The following is a 14,965-nucleotide window of genomic DNA, read 5'->3' on the forward strand; positions in this document are numbered from 1 at the left end:
CCTTTTCTGAATAGAGCGCGGCATGTTTAGGCTCCTGCATACTCGCATTAATACATGAGTCACCGTATGTTTTCAGACTCCTCATTAAATGTGATTGTCAGACTTATATTATGTCTTCCACAACAGACACACACTCAGTCATTCTATCTGTGGCCTTTTTTTTTCCCTTGAGACCCTTCGCAAATTTATCTAACAGTCATCTCTGAAGGCGTCTGTGTTCTAACTTATTAATGGATTAAAGGGAAATTAATACATTTTCTACTAGGGTAGAGTTGCTAAATATGTAGCAATCTAAGTGGCTGCCATCTCCAAATATTTTTCCCTATTTCTGAGCCCTATAGAGAAGTGTTGGAAAGGATCATTGGGAGTGTTCACCACATTCCTGCAGGAATACCCCTGGAAATATGTAGCTGCCATAACAAATCCCCATAAACTTGGCAGCTTAAAACAACTCCCATTTATTCTCTCACAGTTCTGGAGGCTGGAAGTTTGAAATCAAGGTAACAGCAGGGCCACACTTCTCTGAAGGCTCCAGGAGAGGGTCTTCCCTGTTCTCTTTCAGTTTCTGGTGGCTCTAGACTTTCCTTGGCTTGTGAGTGCATCATTCCAATCTCTGCCTCTGTCCTCACATCAGCTTCTCCTCTGTGTTTGTGTCTTCTCCTCCTGTCTTATAAGTGTCTAAGGACATCCGTCATTGGATTTAGAACCCACTCAGATAATCCAGGATGATCTCATCTCAAGATCCTAAACCTCATGACATCTTCTTAGATCGTTTTCCTGTAAGGTCATAGTCACAGGTTCTGGGGTTAAGACATGGATATATCTTTTGCCAGGACCATCATTCTACCCACTGTATCCCCAGCTGACAACCATATACACAAGCTCTTCCAACTACTTGTGGAGAGATTTCTTGTCCACTTGTAGGCTGAAATACTGAGCAAAGTATAGGCAAGGAGAGTCAGAATTGGCAGTCATTACCACTACCTTCATTTATTTCTATGTTCATGCCACAGTAATGAGTGTTTTGTACTCTAAAGGCCTACTAAGTTCTTCCAGTCAATAGTGTGATATATCTAATAAGACAAGCCAGTAAAAACCATCATAGATTGCATTAGTAGACACAGAGTAGTAACACAGGCTAAGGAAGTGATCACTCCAGGGAATCCCGAGTCCACCAAACCAAAACAGAACAACTTCACTTCCAGGTCCATGTTTTCAAAGGGATCTTAACAAACTATAAGGTATCCTAGGTAGATCTTTTACCACCACCCGGACTACCCAGGAAGACAGTGGGAAGAACCAAAGACAAAGAGAAAAACAAGGGAGAAACCACCAATGCCGTCTTTAATTTGGGGATGTGTGTGTCATATTTTGAGGAGGCAAATGTGATATATGTTACACTTAAAGGCAGAAAAAGGCCAAAGGTCAAAGTAATGTGGGAAGCATTCAGCTATTTGAAAACCTGACCAGGTCTCCATCAGTGGAAGTGTTTCAAGTAGAAGCTGGTAGGTCCTGTAGGGATCTTGAAAAGAGGATTTTTCTACTTGGTGGAAATCTAAGTTCCTTTCCCAACCAAAATCCTATGACTTCTAAAGAAATCATTTTAAAACCTCACATAGAGGTCGTCATGTGGGTCACATCAAGAGATCACTACTCTTCTTTGATTGACACATTTGCTCAGGTTCTTCTCACCTGGATTACTTCCCACTTGTCCAGATCCCATTTATCATTCGTGATCCTTCCCAAGGACCATCTATCCCATTAACTTTCCTTGATTATTCTGGGCCACACACACTCTCTCTTGTCTCTCCTCCAAAATTTGTCCATGGCTTCTGTCTTGGGGCATTATACATTGCCATTTATTGTATATTCTCTTGCAGTGTTTTCACATTTTTTCCTATGGATAAACCCTATTTTCATAATTAGACTTAAATGTATTGGAGATGAAATGGAATTCCCTATGGGAACTCCCACAGGGTTTAAGGCCAATCCCAGGCATGGACTAGGCAAATCCATGACCCCTGTAGAATTGAAACACAGCAAGAAAATGTTGAGAATTCAAATATCTTCCTAATCTTGTCCTTCCCTCTATAAAACTTGGTTATCTATTAAACACACACACATACACACACATAAACACTTTTTGAAATTCTTTTTCAGCTTTGGATGAAAGAATGATAGTTTGCTTCTTTTCCATACCCCTCTGATATCGGCTCTTCCTGGGATCCTTGGTGATCAGAGGGAACCAATCTGAATCAATGCAAAAATACTCTGCCTTCATTTGTTGTTGTTGTTGTTGTTTGCAGGGGGTCAGTTCTATTTCATCATGTTTATGGACTAGGAAATGGAAGGACATCTTTTCTGTTACAGAGTTTTTACAAACAAACCCAAGTATGACACCCCAGGGGAAAGGTGGTAAAATCTCTTCAAGAGAAGGAACACTCTTCTCTAACCTGCTTATGAAAGGCATTCCCTGACTTCTAAAACTTGTGTCTAATTGGCTAGCCACTTGGGAGTCTTTTCGCTTAACCACTTCCCTTGTTTTCCCCACATTCTGAACATCTATGTCCTCCCTTATTGACTCCAGATGTGTTACATGGTCTCCCTTTAGTTCAATTCTCCTGTAATTTCTTGACATGTTTCTGACCTCTTTAAAGACCATTTAAAAGGGTTTTTTTTTTCCTGTGTTTGTGGGTGTTTGCGGTACTATACAGGCTAATATCATTCACAGATTCATTAATGAATGGCTTAGTCCTTCTTTGAGATCACTGATTTAGAAGTTAAGCAGAAGCGGAGCTAACCACGACCTTGGCAGCAGCCTGTAAGCACCTGCCTCCCCACTCTCTCCTCTGCAGTGTACCTGCCCCCCATCATGCACACACAGACACATCACCTCCCCACTTCCAACCCAGTTTCTTAGTTTGAAGATAATTTTTATTCCATGTGTGACCATTTTTATCCAGGTCATTAATGCTCCTAATTCTTCTCTATTACATAAGAGTCTGTAAGCTAAGGAATAGCCCACAGAACACTGCCCATTCTCTGTGTATGTTCATTTAAAATTGGCATTTATAAAAATGATTGATGTCACATTATTGATACTGTCAAGTCTTACTAAATTCATCTAAAATTTAAAATGTAATTGTACATTTATTTTGTTTAATACAGAAAGAGAGACTTTGCCCTAACTTTGGCAATTATTTTCCCCCCAGTAACCTGATTTAGGAGTTACAGCTAGGGCTAGGGCAGTAGTTAGGCAAACATGCATGCTGGGTGAATTATTTTAGAAAGAGAGATGAGGCCACCATTTGAAGAAATGGCAGGTGCTGGTCCATTTGGTTCCTCTGTGGGTATATTTCTGCTCTTCATGGTCCAGGATGGCATTTCTGACTGTGATTGTGATTTTTGCACTGGGCTGTCACCCCAGTGACCAGTTTGAAACTAAGCAACCATTCTGCCACATGGAGCTTCATCCGAATTTTAAAGCATCATCAACAATAATAATAATAAAAACAAAAACCATAAGCTAATTTTCTTGAAGCTAAAAGTAACCTTGGAAATCATCTGATATAGAGTTAGCCTTTGTGTGTTTGAAACATGCTGTAAAACAAGAGGGTTGGCTGAAGGGAGTAAAAGATTTTGAACAACTTTTAAATGAGCAAACATTGCAAAGCAAACATGAATACAGTAGGGCAGAGCTTCACACCGTTTGTAAAATGTCACATTCCATGTAGTGTCCTTGCTGGAGAGAACTCTTTATTACTTGACTGGCTCGCTTATGTATTCATGAAACAAAGCTCTTACAGGATCCAGTCATTTTGTGATCTTTTGTGAGACCTGGCTCTTTCTCTTTGTTGAAGCAAGTCATTTCTCTTGCATTGTGAACCTTTCAGCAAACTGTTCACCTGTGTGTGACACCTGTCAAGTGTAACAATCGGCTGAAGCAACAATCAATTCTGACCTTGGGTGAAGTTTAGCGGCACACCTGGAAAGAGTTTGTAATTCTACTGTTTTGTCGTTGTAGCTGGCTGGCCACCAGGTCAAGTAAAAGGAAAATATCAAGACCAAAAAGGTAGTTGGTAGCAGAGCTGCATCCAAACCACAGTTTTGATATTCTACTCTCCCTACTTAGGTTTTTAAAATAACAGTGACAAGGTCATAATTAAGGTGAGGCAAGTGAGACACTCACCTTCAGGTGCAAAATTTAAGGTGCCAGAAAAATTCAGTAATCCTAATGTGAATGAAATATTTAAAACAATGCAAAACGAATGCAAAAAAATCCATGATGAACAAAAGATCAAAATGTATTCGAATAAAGACAAGATCAATAAGCTAAAGTTATTTAGAAATTATTTAAGATCATCACTGAGTTAAAGGAAGTGATCAAACATTTCCTCAATCAAAAACAAGATGAGTGACATGGTTTGGCTGCATCCCCACCCAAATCTCATCCTGATTTGTAGCTCCCATGATCCCCACATATTGTGTGAGGGATGCAATGGGAGGTAATTGAATCATGGGGGTGGGTTTTTCCCATGCTATTATTGTGACAGTGAATAAGTCTCATGAGATATGTTGGTTTTATAAAGGGCAGTTCCCTTGTACATGTTCTCTTGCCTGCCACCATGTAAGACATGATTTTGCTCCTCCTTCACCTTCCACCATGATTGTGAGGCCTCCTCAGCCATGTGGAGCTATTAGTCCATTAAACCTCTTTTTCTATATAAATTACCCAGTCTTGGGTATTTCTTCATAGCAGTATGAAAATGGACTAATATCGTGAGCAAAGAGGAAGGTTTTTGAAAACATTGATGAGTGTGTTTCCTTTAAAGCCAGGAAAGCAAAACTATTTCTAAAATTGTTTGGAAAATAAATAAAATATTTAAACTTAAATTGATGTTTTAAGTTTTGATATACCTACTCTTCATGTTTTCCACATTTTTCAACTTCCTTAATGATTTTTTTAAAAATAGCCATTGAAAAATAAACAAAAATGTACATATCAGGACATACATTTTTCCTTTGGCCTCAGGCTGCAACATGGCTTAGCGCAGCACTAGATCTGTTACTTAGGAATGTATTCAGTGGATTTCTCTGCATATGCTATGGAAAAGTAGGAATTTTTCATGAGCAAGATTCTTCAGCAGATACCCCTCCCTGGATAAGGGGACAGCTGTTATGGTCCCGGGTGACCAGTATAACTCTTTGATACTTTCCTTTTTCAAGTACTTGTGCATCTTTTGGGGTTGGGGTGGGGACACGGAGCACCCGGAGCTGCAGGCTTCGTTTCCTCCCACTGCCTCTCCGTCAGTCGCTTGTGGCCTGTCACTGTTTTAACTTTTTCATTTATTGTGAATTTCAGTGGAAATTCTTTAGTATTTGTACTTCTGGGTAGGAAAAATTATGTCTGATTTATCATTTGTTTAAATGGTTTTCATTTCCCTTTTCTTGTGTTATTTACTATGTCGGTAAAGTTTGGAATGAGATTTATCAAAGTAAAGGAATGTTTACAAACAAATAAGAGAGCCCCACATTCCCCAGATAGCAATGGTTCTAAGGATTGGATATACATTGTGAGTTCCAGTACCAAACTGTTTAGCCACTGAAGACTATCTTCTGTTTATATAAATCCACCTAATGCCACTACATATTTTTGCCTTTTCTAAGCTGCATTCATAGCCATTGCTTTTGTTTTTAAAAGCTTCTACATTTCTACCTTTTTACTCTTAAGATATATACCTCCTCCACCACCTCTAAGAATTGTTTTCTCCAGGCCTCAGGGCAGTGTCTCCTGCTCTGCCCACTCGAGTAACAGCAGTAGTGTGTGCTGTTGCTACAAGAAGGTGGATGCAGTCTCAGGCTGTCTGGCAGTCAAATCAAGGGAACAGATTCCCTCACTTCACTCTGGCCTGGAGTTTTGGAGTTCATTCTACCCGTACATTGTAGGAGAGACACTGATCAATTGGGCAGCTTGCAGAAGAGATTTGAATGTGGAAGAAATATTGACTGAACCTGAGGCTACTCACCTGGGGGGAGAACATGAGATCTGTCTTCAAATAATTAAAGGACTTAAAAAGTTAGACATATTCTAAGGAGCTCCTAGTAACAGTGGCACTTGTGGAAAGGGCAGGTGAGGTATAGGAAAGGAAAATTTTGCTCATTATGTGGACTTTTTCCTCTAAAAGCAAAGCTATCCAAAGGCAGAATCATTTATTTTATAAAGTAATAAAGGCCTTTCTCATCTGTCAGCCTTCCTTTTGACTCAGATTCTATGGCTACAGTGTTTCATCTTTGACAAGGTTGAAGTGCCAATGCAGGACACACCACCATGCGACTATAAAGAAGGATTCTTTTTCATAATACGGAATCCTCCTCCTATTACTAGAAAACTGACTCAGGCAACAATTTCAGAGATGCTTTAGGGTCAAATCTTGTCCTTTCAATGGGAAGAACATGTAAAATTATCAGTGCCACATGCCAAATGTTATATTTATCCAATTGTCTTTCTAGTGGAGTGTGTGGTTTATTCTGGCAACTATATCTTATAACCATTTTCTATACAGCCAGGGTACGTTGAAAGGAGAATTAGCAGGACAATAGCACACCAAGGATCCCGTTGTTCTGATGAGTTGCCTGATGCAGAAATGTTTCCACTTCCAAACAGGCTGTATTCCAAAGGCTGTTCTTAAATCTGTCTAGTGCGATGACAGTAGACATATGATCTTGAACGACCCTCTTGGTTACGGGCAGCACCGACTGGCTTTTGCTCTGGTATGTGTCTTTGTTGTCATCCAGGAAGTTCAAAATTTGAGAATTAGGCAGAGAAGCTTCTGTACAGGTTTTAGGCTAGTCAATAAAATGGTAGGAAAGGAAGCAGGGATTAGGAGCAGAGAGAGAAGGGGTGTTTTATTTTTCTGGGTGCTTTTCAGCACTAGATTGGTGGTTTTGGCTACATATATCTCTAAAAGTCACCTCTGGTTTCTGTCCCATTCCAGATCAGAAGGAAGAAGGAAAGGGTGATTCCTAAGGCACAACAGGGTTATACCAAAAAAGTGTAAGATTTCCACCCTACCCATGATACACGTACATAAGGAGGGAATCAATCCGTTCCACTACTCTTTCTTACTCTAAACTGCCAAAACACCGTATCACAGCTCTGTCTACTTACTTCATCCAGGGCCAGAGATGCTGATGGCTGATACATTCAGTAAATTTACATGGACACAAAGCTGACAGGCCCTCTCTCTTACTTTTGGTGGGAGAAACTAGTTTACCTTTTAAGGCTTAATGAGTTTTGATAATTTCTTCTCCATTCACCAGCAAGGCTCTGATATGTCTGAAAACATGATACATCAAACATGTTTATAAGCTATACACTGCAAATAAGAACTACCATGGAGCTATTAATCATATTTTTTAAGTCTACCTGGTTCTTTCCCTTAGAGCCAAAACTGCTTGTTCAGTCAATTATCTCATAATCTGTTTCTATTCATGTAGGCTTTATTTAGTCTAAAATAAAGTCAGAAAATATTTACAGCAGTGTTTACATTAACATTATATTAAGAATTTGGTTTATCCACATGGGTAAGTGCCAGGGAATTCAAATTGCTCTCAGAAAGAAAAAGAAAGGAAGGGAAAAGATAAAAGAAAATTGGAGTTGGAGCTAAATCTGCCATTTTTGCTTACCCCTCCATTCATTCTGCTTCAGCACTCAGTGAAATCAAGGAATCTTTTTCTTCAGAGATCTTTGACATATCTACAGTCCTGGACCCCATAATGATGTTTTAGTCGATGACAGACTCCACATATGATGGTGATCCCATAAGATTAAAATGCTGTTTTTACTGTACCTTTTCTATGTTTAGATATATAAATACTTACCATTGTGTTACAGTTGCCTACAGTATTCGGTATAGTTACATACTGTACAGATTTGCAGTAACAGCCATAGACTACACATTTATATGATGTATAGTCAGCTATACCATGAAGGTGTGTGCAAATACACTCTGATGTTCACCCAAGGACCGAATCACCTAACAATGCACCTCTCAGAACATACCACCATCATTAAGCGACACATGATTCTACTTGCAATGGAGCCTGAAGAGATTTAAAGCCTTCTAATTTCCTGGGTGTCTTGTATTTAATGAGTTACATTATTGGGATTCTGACTAGCCGTAATCAAGAAAGATGCTGGGAGACAAAGTAGGGAAGTAGGAGCAGAAACTTGGAGTCGGACAGCCCCTGCCCATTTTGTTTCTTTTTTTGGTGTGATTGACAAATTATTTACCCTCCGCATTTCAGTTTCCTCATCTGTTAAAAACATAACAAAACAAAACAAACAAAAAACTAACTAACTAAAACTGTGGACATTTGTGAGGATTGAAGAACGTAATATACTGTAATATAAGGCCCCTAGCACAGTGCCTGGCACATGGTAAATGTTCAAAGAACTGTTAGATGAAAAAAGGATTTTCCCCAAACATCTAATCATCAAAAACAAGACAAAACATAAAAACCCCACTTGATTAGCACAGAATCATAGAACTCTATTTCTAGAAGGGACTGTTGCACACGATCTAGTCTGGCAGTTTGCAAGTTTTTTTAAAAGCCAGTATTCTTTGAACAGAATATTAAGAGGAACCTGATGCATTAAGGAAATAATGGCAGGCTGGGTGTGGTGGCTCATGTCTGTAACCCTAGAACTTTGTGAGGCCAAGATGGGAGGATTGCTTGAGGCCAGGAGTTCAAGACCAGCCTGGTCAACATAGACCCCATTTAAAAATAATAATAATAATAATGGCAGAGCTGGAGGAGTAGGCAAAGCTCCCCCTTGGTTTCCTCATATCTCCATTCCCTTGGAAGATCTGGAAGCATCTGATGACTTCTACAGCACAGTTTGGAAAACGAAAATCTGGTCCAATGCCACTATTTCACCAATAAGGGAATGGCCCAGAAACATGAAGTTGTATTTTCAGTGGTATGACCACACTGCAGCCCGAATTTATCTTCCCCTACAGCATCATGAGAAAGAATAACCAAGACCGTAGCATGTGGGACTATATGGCCAAACACTACAGAGAAGCTTTAAAAGACCTAGAGCTTTAGTTCATCCTGTGTGCGCCTTGTTTTCCTCTATAGATGGTAGATGATAATCTTTCGCATGGCCCATTTCCATTTTCATGTTTGTTTTTCAACTGTTTCTGGTGTCACTTAAAGTATATCCTGTGAGATTCCAGTACTTTCTAACAGCCTTGAGGACAATTAGCAGCTGCATAGGTTTCCTTGAAACAACTTCGCCCCCTCCTGTACCCTCTTTTTTTGCCTTCTGTGGTCCTATCGATGCTAAATAAAATGCTACAATTTCTAAATGTTTTTATATTAAGGGCATTTACCAGCAACCTCTTCACTAGAGTGTCCTCTCAGGCATTCTGCAGTACAGAAATGTAAACAACAAAGCTGACTCAATGAAAGCCTGAAGTCAATGTATTTTCTTTTTGAGATAAGTCTATGTTTGTACAAACAACCTCTGACTTTATTTGGAAAAGAAAAGAGATATAATACAGTTTATGACTGCTGGGCTCTTTCCAAATGTGGCTAATTTCCTGTTAGGTTATTCACGTGTCTTTATGTTCTTGTGGAAAGCATAAGGTCTTTTACTTTTGGAAAAGAGGAAAGTTGAGTTGGGGTTAAGGGAAGAGGCAAGTTTCTTTTTCAAAAAAAAATTTTATTATTTATTTTATAATATTTCTCCTCCCCTCAGCCCCACTAGAATGTCAGCTCTGTGAGGTCAGGGATTTAAGGCAGAAGAATGAAAATGCCCAACCTAAAATACAAGGTCTACAAAAGCACCTGGATGAAGAGCCTGCCTCATGGGAAGGGCAGGGCTGTCCTGGGAAGAATCAGCTGCACTTTGGCACCTTCTGAGGTGCCTGTCCAAGCCTGACCTGAATGGGACTGGTCATGTGAGGGGTCAGTCCTGCAGGCCACACTCACACTTCTTCTCCAGATCTGCCATCTCCTTTAGGACCAGGGCCATGCTGTACCACAGCTCCTGGAACTTGGCTATGGGGACCTCGAAGCGGTCTATGGGGAAGCGGTCTATGGGGACCTCGAAACGGTATGCTAACCCATCTGAAAGCTTCAGCTGCATCAGGACGCTCAGCTGCAGGGAGTGAGCCAGGGCACTGGTGGAGATTGTCACATCCACCCACCACTGAAAGTCAGCAACATGGGGCAGCCAGGCCCCTGGCTGCTGGGCCACAGAATAAAGGATGGGTCGCTGGCTCCCAAATACGATGCTGGCCAAGTCCCCGACCAGGTCTTGGGGGATGCAGAGCTCCTGGAGCTGGTCCCTGAAGGTGTTGGGCTTCAGGCTGGTGGAGCGCAGATGGAGGGCCTGCTGGAGCAGCGTGTGCATGCCTGCCAGCAGGACACCCAGCCACTCCTCTGGCAGGTTGGCGGTGACCCCAAGACACTGCACAGCCTCTCGGCAGTCCTCCCCTTGCAGGCTGCTGACCACAAACTTCAGCAATTTTCTGAACGTGCTCCTGTTTAGGTCCCCTAGTAGCTGGGCCATTGCTGCCACCTCTGGAGGAAGCTGGGCCCCCAAGAAACCCACTTGGCCACTGTGACTATCACCAGGATGATGCAGGTACAGAGCTGCAGCCCCCACAGCAGACACTGCTGCTGCTTCCTCCTTGATTAGCCAGCCCAGGGGGTCGGTCCCAGATGCACATACCTGGTGCCAACGATCCCCAGTCGATGCAGCCAAAAGCGGGCCTGGTCCCGAGGCGAGATTCTTAATCACCATGAAAGTTGACCCAGGGCTCTAGTTTGCACTGGGCTCCTACTTGTGTGCGTCTCCATGTCACCTCTGGAATGGGGACTCCCTGAGGGCAGAAGCATATCCTTTAAGTCTCTCTCAAAGGTCTGCATATCCAACTCACAACCTAGCTCAGAGCTGGTGCTTGAAAACTATTTATTGACTGTTCACCCAGGAGACTTCCTAGATGCAAAGCAAGCATGTTGAAAAACTTGATTATTGTTGACTCCTATCTATGTTAAAGGAAAATATGTATTGCAATAGTATTCTACTGTTTAAAAGAAATATCTAGGCTGGGCATGGGGTCTCACACCTGTAAACCCAGCACTTTGGGAGGCCAAGGCATGTGGATCTCTTGAGGCCAGGAGTTCAAGACCAGCCTGGTCAACATGGCGAAACCCTGTCTCTACTAAAATACAAAAATTAGCCAGGCATGGTGGCATGCACCTGTAATCCCAGCTACTCGGGAGGCTGAGGCAGGAGAATCACTTGAATCTGGGAGGCAGCGGTTGCAGTGAGCAGAGATCGTGCCACTGCGTTCTAGCCTGGGCAACAGAGCAAGAGTCCATCTGAAAAAAAAAAAGAAAGAAATATCTAATGGAATAAAAGAATCCTATTAGAACAAAGCTTAAAGGCACCTTATAGGAGCTCTAGCTTTCAGTTTCTGAGCTAACAGAGCTAGACCAGAGACAATGAATTCAGTAACAAATACATGTAAGAATTATTGAGTGCCTAGTATGTAGTAAATGCAAATCTAAGAGCTTTATGTATCATATCTCATTTCATCCCCACAAGAGTTCTATGAAGTAGCCTGTGATTATCCCCATTTTACAGATGTGAAAACAGAGTCTGAAATCACTGGCCCGTAGTGGTGGGATTTGAACCCAGACAATGTGTCCAGAGCCCACTTAGCCACTAATGACCAACTGAGTAAAATGCGTACAGGAGACAACAGTGCATTTATCATAGTGAAAATATGAAAGGCTCAACGACACTATTTCCTCTCAGATGACTTAGTTGAAAGCTGTGATCTCCTACATTTTCTGAGTTTGGGAGAAAGATGGGGAAGAAAGATAAGAGCCATCACAGTATTAACTGTTTTGTTTTTTTTTTTTTCTTGTCCTGATCTGACAAGAATTTTATAAATCACTGATCTATTTAATTTTCTTAACAAATTACATTTTTTGGAGTTACTTTAGGCATTTCCCAGATACTTTCCAAATGATTCTTACCACACCAATGTGAGGATGTTAAAGGTGAACATTATTCCTACTGGCATGTGTGCAAAAACAGAGGCACGAGGAGGCCATGGGGCTTGCCCAAGGTCCTGTCAGTTACTCCAGAGTGGACATTAAACCATGGCTTTCTGAATCGTAGCTCAATTCGCCATGCACTGGCAGCACTGTCTCATGTCTACCATAAGCATAAGTCTTTCATGTGCTGGGAGGCAAAAGTGAGCCTTCTTGTTCTCTTTTAGGTGTGTGGATGGCTCCTAGATCTCGACTTGCTCCTGAGGAAATACTGTGTGACTGAGTTTCCTGTTATACTGCTCTCCAATCGACCATGAACCAGCCAGAGTCTGCCAATGACCCTGAAGCCCTGTGTGCCGTGTGCGGCCAAGCCCACTCCCTGGAGGAAAACCACTTCTACAGCTACCCGGAGGATGTGGATGATGACCTCATCTGCCACATCTGCCTGCAGGCTTTGCTGGACCCCCTGGACACTCCATGTGGACACACCTACTGCACCCTCTGCCTCACCAACTTCCTGGTGGAGAAGGACTTCTGCCCCATGGACCGCAAGTCTCTGGTTCTGCAGCACTGCAAGAAGTCCAGCATCCTGGTCAACAAACTCCTCAACAAGCTGCTGGTGACCTGCCCATTTAGGGAGCACTGCGCCCAGGTATTGCAGCGCTGCGACCTCGAGCATCACTTTCAAACCAGGTAGGTCCCTCACCAGTGAGCTGAGAAGCCCCGCCCCCAAGGGGGACAGCTGGACCCCTCCACCCCCCAGTCTCCTGAGGGGTTGCAACCAACAAAATGATCCATTCGAAATACAAAAACACATAGGTGTTTATGGTCATGGTTCAGTGTGAGGAAATAGCATTTGGTGGAGTTGTGTTGTGTGTGTGTGTTTATGGGATTTTTTTTTTTAATTGTAATAAAATGTAACATAAAGTTTACCATTTTTAACCACTATGAGTATACAGTTCAGTGGTATTAAGTACTTTCATGTATTGTGCAACTATCACCACCATCCATCTCTAGAAATTTTTCATCTTCCATAATGGAAACTCCATATTCATTAAACACAAACTCCCCATTCCACCTTCCCCCAGTCCCTGGCAGCCACCATTCCACTTTTTGTCTCCATGAATATGCTCTAAGTGCTTCATATCAATGACATCATATGGTATTTGTCTTTTTGCGACCAGCTCATCTCGTGTGTGTATGTTGTGAAATGTGAAATATGCCAGAGAGGGCATATGAGCAGCTTTCTCTGAGGCTCGTGGGTCCCAGAAGTATTTCCTGATAGGCGCTGCTTGCTTTTTCACTTACGGAAAAAAAGGTGCCCCAGTTTGACCCTTGATTATTAGAATTTCCTCTATATTGGAATTGACAAGGCACAACTGTCCTTTGAGAAGGTGTGAGGTGTTCTCAATTAAGTTTTTTGTTTTTTGTTTTTTTTTTGAGACAGAGTCTGGCTCTGTCGCCCGGGCTGGAGTGCAGTGGCCGGATCTCAGCTCACTGCAAGCTCCGCCTCCCGGGTTTACGCCATTCTCCTGCCTCAGCCTCCCGAGTAGCTGGGACTACAGGCGCCCGCCACCTTGCCCGGCTAGTTTTTTGTATTTTTTAGTAGAGACGGGGTTTCACCGTGTTAGCCAGGATGGTCTCGATCTTCTGACCTCGTGATCCGCCCGTCTCGGCCTCCCAAAGTGCTAGGATTACAGGCTTGAGCCACCGCGCCCGGCCTCAATTAAGTTTTAAAAGGAGAAATTTAGGAAATTTTTGTCCTCCAAGCAATTTGTTCTGCTAACTTTGTGGCCAAGTTGCTAAGTTGTGCATGCACGCACACACCCACCCACACACCGCACCCACACTGGTGGCAGAATTCTGGTGTGATTGCCGCTGCTGATGGCTAACATCACCTGTTCCATCTGGCTGCCTCTTATTTTGTCCACTTACATTGTCATGTCCCTGGGTATGAGAACATTTAAAGTGCTTAATAAAGGGTGAACGATCATACCACAATTATTTTGTAACAGGAAATTTGGAAGCTGGTGTTTATCCTGGTTCCTGTCTTGACAAGGGCAGGAGGCAGGTGCAGGTATTTTTTTTTTAAAGGTTACATACCTTAGGTCATGAATCTGAGTCTTTGTCTTTTGGGACTTGCATGTATTCTCTAACATGGAAGTTTGCATCAAAAGCAATGGCCTGGGTGTAGTGCTTAGCATGTGTTTTCCATACTCATTATGTCAGTGAATTCATTTTTCTCCCCAAGATGTTGAGCCAGATGCTTCTACCTCAGGTTTTTGGGTTGCAGCTGTTATTGCTGGTGTTTAAACTAGGATGCCCTACCTCCCTCATTCCCCAGAAGTAGATGTGGTTAAAGGAGGAATAGGTAGGGTAGTCTATTTGTGACCTTTGCTGAAAGTTTTGCCTAGGTATGAGAGACGTTGGTGGGAAAGAAGTAGGTCTGGGAGTCAAAGGCGAGGTAGATGCCAACAGGAGTTGGCACAGAGCCATGTTCAAGAGTGGGGCCACACTGGGCAGGGGGATGAGGGGAACAAGGAGGAGAAAGAACCCAGTAGAGCTCCCTCCACCCTCACCATGGTCCCGTGTTCCTGGTATGTTGCAGCTATACATTTGTGCTGGGGAGCTGTGTTCATTTCTTGTTGCTGCTGTAACAAATCACAAACTTAGAGACTTAAAACAAACCAAATTACTGGGTGCACTGGCTCACACCTGTAATCCTAGCACTTTGAGAGGCTGAGGCAGGAGGATCACTTGAGTCCAGGATCTTGAGACCAGCCTGGAAAACATAGCAAGACCCCATCTCTATAAAAAATTTAAAAATTAGACCTGGTGATGTGTGCCTGCAGTTTTAGTGATTCAGGAGGCTAAGGTGGGAGGATTG

At 42.4% G+C, this 14,965-nt stretch overlaps 2 protein-coding genes across 2 annotated transcripts in view; one reads left to right on the plus strand and one right to left on the minus strand.

Annotated features, from left to right (window-relative positions):
• Positions 1-14,965, plus strand: part of LNX1 (ligand of numb-protein X 1) — a 195,404-nt gene that overhangs the window by 67,328 nt on the left and 113,111 nt on the right. The window contains exon 4 of the mRNA XM_025386367.1: positions 12,306-12,771. Within this exon, the coding sequence (XP_025242152.1) occupies positions 12,392-12,771 (380 nt within the window). The 5' untranslated portion in view covers positions 12,306-12,391. The remainder of the gene's footprint in view (positions 1-12,305; positions 12,772-14,965) is intronic.
• LOC112624336 (COMM domain-containing protein 5) lies at positions 9,861-10,816 on the minus strand. The gene is made up of 2 exons (XM_025384827.1): positions 10,115-10,816; positions 9,861-10,078 (listed from the first exon to the last, which is right to left on the minus strand). Exons 1-2 carry the CDS (start codon positions 10,814-10,816, stop codon positions 9,977-9,979), a joined length of 804 nt encoding a protein of 267 aa, XP_025240612.1. The 3' UTR covers positions 9,861-9,976.

The sequence above is a fragment of the Theropithecus gelada genome, chromosome 5 (genome assembly GCF_003255815.1).
Source record: "Theropithecus gelada isolate Dixy chromosome 5, Tgel_1.0, whole genome shotgun sequence".
Classification (NCBI taxonomy): domain Eukaryota; kingdom Metazoa; phylum Chordata; class Mammalia; order Primates; family Cercopithecidae; genus Theropithecus; species Theropithecus gelada.